Here is a 9,188-nt window from a genome sequence, read left to right as displayed (position 1 = left end):
CAGATGTGTCAGCAGCTGGGGAAAGCTATAGGAGCAAAACAAGCAGCAGTAACTTCAAAGAGAGCTGAAAGATTCCACCTTCATGTCCCTTCTCCAACAGGACAGGTTTGAGTATCCAGTTTTCTATCTCTACCATTATTTCTAAAGGGCTTAACGTTTGCTGACCGACTCTTCCTCATGCTTATACACCCCACCTAAACCCACATCTAAAAGGGATGTATTTACATGGGCCTGGTATAGGTAATAAATATTTGGCCTTCTCCATTAATATTTGTTGAGAGAGAGAAAGAAGGAAAATGGGAAGGAAAGTTGGTTGGAGGGTAAAACTTACATGTGAATTTCCAGCTAAGTAGTACTCGTAAGCCCATGACTGGTGTAGTGTGAAGGTTGCAGGCAAAATGACAGCGTCTGAGGAAGTGGACTGTTTATTTTCTCCACAATACCTGCCTGTGAAACTTATACTGTAACATATTTATTCCCAAGTGGCATAAATCTTTTCAGACTTTAAGAGTTTCTTATTAAAATGCAAATAACTCTTGTGAGGGAATGCACCTTAACTATATGTTTGACTTACACTTTAAATGACACTAGTTAGCTGCAGGGCCATTTTGGAAAGGGACACAGACCAGATATCTGGGTAGGTGTACTTCAGATTTCAAGAGGAGAATTGATTTCAATGAACTAGAAAGAGTTAAAATCTGGATAGAGCTAGCATGGACAAAAAGAATCTGGTCTCACCTGCTGTCACTACATAAAGTGACATGTAACATGATTTCAAATGGTATATCTGATTCATTCCATATAAGTATTTTTGTCCTAATGCAAAGTGCAACATATACAAACAAAGGCACATATTTATGCAAAGATAAACAGAAAATGAATGTGTGTGTGTGTGTGTGTGTGTATTTGCAGTTTGGGGAAAAAAGTTCAGAGGGGTTTCTTTGAGCTTGTTAGCCTGACCAGTAATTCACAGAGCCCAGGTAAAGAGTTTCAGACACTATTATACTACTATAGCATATTATTTACTCAGGAAATAAACCTGGAGAATCAGCACTGCCAATAACATGATGAACTATACAGCCAATCTCACTTGTTAGTCTTACTCTTACTTTTAATAGTTATAGAAAATATTTAGATTTTCAACATGGGTGACAGAATCACATTCCACTTCGAGATGCTAATGGGTCTCTAAAGCAGCGTCAGGGAATCTGGTTGGATTTCACTGCCACTATTATTTTCTAAAGGCAATTTGAGAGCCTGATAAGGTGCAGAAATTAATGTGCAGTGAGTGTAAATTCAAGTTTCAAATAATTAGCCTCCTGTGGAGCAATTCTTCACCTTCTAAAACTATCCCTGTACTCTCCCTATTATTTTGATGAAGGCCAATTGGCCAAGACTTCGAATTGCTTGGAAAATTTCCTTCAGGAATGAAATGAAGAGACTGTAAGAAATGAATAATTTGTATTCATTGTTTAGGTACATGTTTGTGACACAGTACTTTGGGAAATATTTATTTACTTATTTATTTTTTAAAGATTTTATTTATTTGACAGTGAGAGAGCACAAGCAGGGGGAGTGGCAGGCAGGGGGGGTGGGAAGCAGGCTTCCCCACTGAGCAAGGAGCCCGACACGGGGCTCGATCCCAGGACCCTGGGATCATGACCTGAGCTGAAGGCAGATGTTTAACCAACTGAGCCACCCAGGCACCCCAGGAAATATTTAAACCTATGCCTAATATGAGTTTTGGTTCCTCTGTGACCCTATCAGTTGTTTCTCACTGTTTTGCCATTACCGTACTTGGCTGGACCAGTTTGGGTTCTGTTTTGGAAACAAATCAGATGGGATTTTGCTCATCTTCTGCCTGAATTTTTTCAGTGTTTGTAATTGGCTAGAAGATTTAGGTGGTATTCAAAAAATAAATTTCTGAGCATATTTGATCAAAATTTTTATAATTCAAGGGAGGTAAGTATCCCAATAAATTATTCTGTGTGGGCTCTGGTGTGAGTCTGATCTAAGAATGAATCTTAGCTCTATCACTTACCAGCTGTGGATATCGGACAAGCCATTTAATCTTGCTATACCTCAGTTTCATCATCTATAAAATAGGGATGATACCTCAAGAATCTGTGGTGAGCATGAAATGAAATAATGTACATAATATTCTTAGCTATTAACACTTTATAACATACTAGGTGATGGCCTAGAACAGCTGTGTCCAATAGAAATATAATGCAAAGCCCAAAGTTTAAATTTTCCAGTAACTACATTAAAAAAGGTGAAAAAGAAAAAGATGAAATTAATTTTAATTATATATTTTTTGTATTCCACTATGTCCAAATATGATGTTAACATGTAATTGATAAGGAAATTATTAAAGAGCTATTTTACTTCCCCCCTTTATTACCATCTTTAAGATCCCATATGAGAAATTCTTAATCTCAGGAAACAAACAGGGTTGCTGGAGTGGAGGGGGGTGGGAGGGATGGGGTGGCTGGGTGATAGGCATTGGGGAGGGTATGTGCTATGGTGAGCGCTGTGAATTGTGTAAGACTGTTGAATCACAGACCTGTACCTCTGAAACAAATAATACATTATATGTTAAAAAAAAGAAGAAGATAGTAGGAAACTTAAAATGAAGGGGGGGAAATCGGAGGGGGTGACGAACCATGATAGACTATGGACCCTGAGAAACAAATAGAGGGTTCCAGAGGGGAGGGGGTGGGGGGATGGGTTAGCCTGGTGATGGGTATTAAAGAGGGCACGTATTGAATGGAGCACTGGGTGTTATGCACAAACAATGAATCATGGATCACTACATCAAAAACTAATGATATAATGTATGGTGATTAACATAACATAATAAAATTAAAAAAAAAGATGTGTCGCACATCTCAATTTGAATGCTAAATTTTCAACAGAGTGAAAAGTAGTCCTGGCAAAACAATAAAGTCATGCTTAATCAAAAACTATTTTACTCTGCTTCAGTTTATACATTTAAATGAATTAAAATTAAATAAAATTAAAAGTTCAGTTTTTAGTTAGACTAGCCATTAAAGTTTCAAGTGCTTACTAGCCCCATGTGGCTAGTAGGTAATGGTATTGGACATCTCAGGGCCAGCAAGTAAGTGCCCAGAGCTTGTGGACCTCAGCCTTCACCTGCTTCGTCTGGTTAAGTACCTTAGCTTCCCACTTGTCTCTGCTCTACTTTTCCTACTCGTGGAGCAGAAAACAGAAGACAGTAAGTGATTCCTTCTCGATAACCATCTCTGTCAACCAGATATTGGGAGAGATGGCAAGAAAAGTTGAATCTCACATCAGTATTTGTTGCTCAGGCCAGACTTCCTGCCTTTAGAGCTCCTCTCTGGAGGGTGGAAGTAGGGATGTTGGTAGTGCAAGCAAGCTCAGTGATCACAGATAACCCTATATTATGAACTGTGGCTATAACACAGGTAGGGCCATGAAGAGTGAAGTGAGTCCTGGAATAAACCCAATCAGAATGTTATTGTGACTGATTTTTTTTTTTTCACTCAGAAGGCCAAGCTGAGTTGCGGTGGGTTGTGACTGTAAAGCTGGGAGCCTTGCAGTGCGGGGCAGATTTACAGCCGTGTAGTGATCATGGCAGGGAAATTGATTCAGTTGTTTAACAGAGCCTTCTACCATCCAGTGATGAGGGAAATGCAAATATGCCAAAGCCATAGTCCCTGCTAGCCTCCATTTATGGGTAGAGTTGGGGAGATCACACATAAGCAGGGGAAGATTTTAATTCCATATGAAATAAAAGTGCACAACAGCATTAAAACAATGGTAAAAAACCAGAATACTATTAATTACTAAGTCGATGATATCAATAGTAAAGGGTGTTAGAGTTCACATGAAAGGAGATCATTATGGACCAGGTTTATCTGAGAAGGCGGACAAACCTGAGTTGAGTCTTAAAGGATTTTTTTCTCTGAAGTCAGAGAGAGCAAAAGCACTAGTCAAAGCATTTTGTTTGCTAGCATGAAGAATTCAGAAGAGAATAGTTGGAGCTAAAAAATGTGAATACGTCTGTTCAAGATGATTTTTTTCTCTAGACAATGGGCAATCCTTGAATATACAAAGTATGAGTGATAGTATCAAAGAAAATTGATTTTAAAGGAATGATGTACTGGTACAGGATTTTAGGTTTTCCGAGTTACTGAATTTATTATTTAACAAAATCCTCATTAATAACTGTGTGAGAAAGACAAGCAGGTGTAATTACCTCCATTTTTAAGAAAAAATACTGGGGATCAAGTGGTTAAGCCTATTGTCGGAGGCCACATGACTAGTGAGTGGTCACTAAGGACTAGAACCAGGTATCCTCATATTTAGTCTAGGGCTATCTCCATTATATGTCAGTATGTCTGTTAGAGGTAGAGTCTTAAAAACAATGAAATGTTTCTGGATAATTCCTGCACTCTTTGATCTACTGAGTGTGGCTATTGAAAGCAATTATTTGGACTCTCCTTGGACAATATTATCCATATGAAAAGTTGGCCATGTGTCTTCATAGTATAACTAGAATGATTAAGATCTTCTACTCCTGGAGGGAAAAACTTGCCTCTGACTGTCTTGCCCACTTAAAATGTATCTGTCTCAACAACGGTGAAAATTGGAAGGAAGGGCATAAGATGGTTGTGGAAAGTGCCTACAAAGTCATCAAGCTAAAAGGATATACCAACTGGGCTATTGGATTAAGTGTGGCTGATCTCATTGAATCCATGTTGAAAAATCTATCCAGGATTCATCCAGTGTCAACAATGGTGAAGGGGATGTATGGCATTGAGAACGAAGTCTTCCTGAGCCTTCCATGTATCCTGAACGCTCGGGGCTTAACCAGTGTGATCAACCAGAAGCTGAAGGATGATGAGGTTGCCCAGCTCAAGAAAAGTGCAGATACCTTGTGGGACATCCAGAAAGACCTAAAAGATCTGTGACTTCTGGCTTCTAGGATGCAGAAATTTAAAACTATGATGGGATTAACTGTGAGCCTTTAGTTTTTCATCCATATACATGGATCACAGTTTGCTTTTATCTTCCTAAATATGTGAATCTGGGCTCACAAAATCAAAGCCCATGCTTGGTTTAATGCTTGCAATATGAGCCCTTGAACAAATAAAATTAACTATTGCAGTGTGAAAAAAAAATGTATCTGTCTCTTGTCTATTTTTTCTGGAAGTGCCCAACGTATTGTAGCTGAGGGTAGTTAACAGGCAATTTGTATTAACCTCTGTTAACATTTTAATCAGCTGATTTGTTGCTCTCCCTTATAATAATGCTTAGACTAGGAATTTATTATTTCAGGTCTTGAGCTATGAGTCAGAAGAAATACTTTTATCCTTCTCTTCTTTCTCAGGATGGTCTCCTTTCTTTTTTGCGTGTGCCCTGTTTACACCACTTACTGAATTCTGGAGGAGTGCTAGCCTGTTCAAGCTCCACTCAAGGAGCTTTGCGCACATTTGTTTCTAACCCTCTAAGTTAGCTCTGATCAGCTGGTATTTCTCTGGGTTCAAAGCCCAGGCTTTCGCCCTATGTTAGATTGCTTAATGAAGTTTCCAAATGGCAGCTGCTCCAGGATCTTCTCAGCCTGATTGTTTTAGCTCAAAAGGCAACAACCCAGCTGTCATTTCCTACTACTAATTTCTAGGGCCATATGCAAACCTGCCACATCCTTATGTGGTCTGATCTACTCTTGAAACTGTCCCATCTCATGGGCAATATCCTTTAATGATAGATATGAAAAGTCTTCCAACTCCCAAAATTACTGCTCCAGTGTTCACTATGCTCCAGTCTTATTAGTGCTGAACTGATATTGTCCGTTTTTAGCTAAGTTGTCGATGTTGATGCTGGGTGACTATAATGTTGGCCACCTGCTGAGGTCTAATCAGTGGTTTTGCTTTTACTCCAGGTTTAACACGGATGCTTCCTGCCAGTCCTCTTTCCCTTTTGCCTTCATTCCTTTGGTGTGCATACAAGGAGATTTGCAAGATTCTTGCTTTAGGCTTATAATTCTACTGAGCTAATCAAGAATAGACTGACACGTGGAAGAACAAAGTCTTTTGATTCAGAAGAATCTTGTTCCAGACATGTTTTGTTTGACTCACAGGCATTATGTATTCATTAAAAAATTAATCCAATACTACAGACATTAGACAAATTCACATAATACCATAAATCTTTTGTTTTTCTTGAAAAATTGGTATGTTTGGTCACATTGGGCTCACATTTCCAAATGATAACATTTGAGTGGAATTGAATAATAACTGCCTCCTTTCTTTGATTTATCAGAGCTATCATTACTCATGCAGTAGATGCATTACAAATTATGTGCAGTCTGCTTCACTCATTATTACTTCTGTGACTTTTTTAGGTATGTGAAATTGTAACCTTTTCTCTAGACCCTTATTTACATAGCCAAAAGAATATTTTGGAGTTAGATAGATAGGTATCCAAATCTAGATCTTGCTCTTTATTAGCAGGACCCTTGGAAGTTATTGTATTTCTGTAATCCAGATAGGGTCCCTAACACAATGTCTGGCACATAGAAAGTATTTATTATTTGGTAAGTGGTTTTGCTACCTCTGCTACTACAATTACTGTTATTACTACCATCACCATCACTAGTACTATTGGAGTCACATTCTCTAGATACTCAACAGAGGAGGGCTACCCTGATAATCCTCAGTGTTATCTGTTTCTAAGGAAAGGGAAAGCACCAGGTTAGTGACTGTTACTGGGTGCAGCAGAGGTGTTAGCCTGGTCATCCTCAAACTTGTAGTTGATGCCCTGTGCTGATCTTTAAATGCTTATCCTCAGAGATAAATGTGGCACCTGTCACTTTCCAACCAAGTTTTTCATGTGATCATATTAAGATACAGTGAGAAGTTGTTTTTCAACTTTTTGAGATCTTTCATTACCAACCTTATTTCCTATGAAGGAATTGCCTCTTGCTTGAAAAATCAGAAATTTCATCATCCAAAATAAAAAGTTACCATGGTTTAAAAGAGTTTTAGTTTTAGTTCCTTAATAAAAAGAGAATATTAGATATAAAAATGTCTTTCTTAATAGGATGTAATGAGCAACTTGGCCTTTGTTAGCAAAATTTCGTTAGCATAGTATTAGTTTTCTGAGAAGGGAATACTTCACTTATTTGAGTAATACCAGGGTTATATTTCCTGGAAATTTTAGGCTTTATTATAAATGGCGTTATTTGAAATAATTATCCATGCAAACAATGTTGCAAATGAGAATTTGGTTCCAAGAGAAACTCAACTTTTATTGTATTATAAAATAAAAATCTTTCTCATTCACTGTGATAATTACCTCATACTTTTTCTCTCTTGAAACCTTCAATTCCCTCTCTCTGTCCTCACAACTATCCCCTATATTCTCCAACAAATTTCCAAAATATACCTGCTTATGAACCCACATCTTGAGTTTCCTCATATCAGACTCAGTGAATTCTCTTTGTTACTGCATGGGCCAATCTCTCTGCTTAGTCACAGGATTTCATCCCTCTTGTCTACTTAAGGCCTCTACTCTGCTAGTCGTTTTCCCTTTTCTTCTCCTGCCTTAATCAATTTCTCCTTTCCTGAATAATTCTCATCAGCACATAGACTTGCTATTATTTTCCAGTAAGGAAATCCTTTCTTGACCCAGTGTCCTTCTTCAGTGGCTGCCACATGTGTCTGATCTCTTTTAAAGCAAAGGTCCTGAAGGAATTGTCTCTACTTGTTTTCTTCACTTCCTAATTTCTAGTCATCTCTCTACCCCATTCCAATTAGTCTTTTGTATTCACTAAAAGTCCACTAAAACTGGACATAACTATTGGCCTCCATCTTGTCAAGTCCAATGACCCATTCTCTGTCCTCTTCCTAGTTAAGCTCTCAGCAGACTATGACGTGGTCAAATATAGTTATTCTATTTTGGAGTTAGATAGATGGGTATCCAAATCTAGATCTAATACAACCACACTCTTCAAATTTTCTTTTTACAGTTCTGCTAGTTTTTTCCTCAGCCTGTTTGGTGATTTCTCCTTCTGTCACCAGTCTCTACATGTGCAGTACCAGAATTCAGCTATAGGATTTTTTCCCAGACTCTATCCTAGGTCATCTCGTTCAGTTCTGTAGCTTTAAATACCGTGTCTCTGCTGATGACTTCCAAAGTGTATGTCCATCCTCAGCTTTTCCTTTGGCTCTCTCTATGTCTAACCTTTGCTTGAATGTCTAATGGGCATCTCAAATGTTCTATGTTGAACTGAACTCTTAATTTCTATGTTATCACTTCTCTCCATGTCTAATCGATCTCGGTAAATGGTACCACCATTCATGTAGTTGCTAAAGTCAAAACTTAGAAGACTTTCATCCCCCCCGCCTTTTTTTTCATTTTACTTTAGATATCTAATCAGCAAGTCCTGTTGGCTTTACCTTCAAACTTCGTGCTGAGTGCCAGCCACCTTTTCACATTTCTACCACTCTTTACACTAAAACTATTATTTCCCACTTAGACTTTTCCAAGAGCCTCCAATCCAGGATATTTTCATTTTTGTCCCTTCAGTCCAATCTCCACTGAGCAGACAGAGTGATTTTCTTTTAAACATAAGTTAGATCAGGTAAGTATCTCTCAAAGCCCTTCTATGTCTTTACATTATATTCAGAATAAACTCTAAATTCCTTATTGCTCTAGCAATATCTTACATGATCTGTCTCTCCAACCTCATTTCTACCACTCTCTCATGGGTTCATTCTGTTTTGGCTACACTGGCCTTCTCATTCCTCAAACACTCTAAGCTGGTTCTTGCTTTAGAGCATAAGCACTTACTATGCCCTCCACCTGGAATATTTTTGCTGCATCTGATCTTCACTCATTGCTATCATCCAGGTCTCAGCTATGGACTGAATTGTGTCCCCTTCAAACTCAAATGTTAAAGCTCTAATCCTCAATGTGGTGGTATATGGAGATGGGACTTTTGGAAGATAATTAAGGTTAGATAAGTCATGAAGGTGGACCCTTATGATAGGATTAGTGCCCTTATAAGAAGAAATACCAGAGAGTTTTCTCTCTCTCTTTCTCTCTCTCTCTCTCTCTCCTTGCCATATTAGGACACAGTAAGAAGGTGGACATCCAAGGCTAGGAAGAGGGTTCTCACCAGAAACTGACCATGCTAG

The 9,188-nt window shown here is 38.4% G+C and overlaps 1 protein-coding gene across 1 annotated transcript; it reads left to right on the top strand.

Annotated features, from left to right (window-relative positions):
* The first annotated feature begins 4,634 nt into the window (after positions 1-4,634).
* On the top strand, positions 4,635-5,144 carry LOC113925351 (L-lactate dehydrogenase B chain-like). Its single transcript, XM_035726307.1, has one exon. The coding sequence runs from the start codon at positions 4,653-4,655 to the stop codon at positions 4,956-4,958; it is 306 nt and encodes a 101-aa protein (XP_035582200.1). The 5' UTR covers positions 4,635-4,652; the 3' UTR covers positions 4,959-5,144.
* Positions 5,145-9,188: the final 4,044 nt, after the last annotated feature.

The sequence above is a fragment of the Zalophus californianus genome, chromosome 2 (genome assembly GCF_009762305.2).
Source record: "Zalophus californianus isolate mZalCal1 chromosome 2, mZalCal1.pri.v2, whole genome shotgun sequence".
NCBI classification, from domain to species: Eukaryota; Metazoa; Chordata; class Mammalia; order Carnivora; family Otariidae; genus Zalophus; species Zalophus californianus.
This window is presented reverse-complemented; position numbering and strand designations above follow the sequence as displayed.

What these genes read in the sequence shown, in the direction of transcription:
- LOC113925351 (XM_035726307.1), top strand. Translation starts at nt 4,653, where the DNA reads ATGGTTGTGGAAAGTGCCTACAAAGTCATCAAGCTAAAAGGATATACC.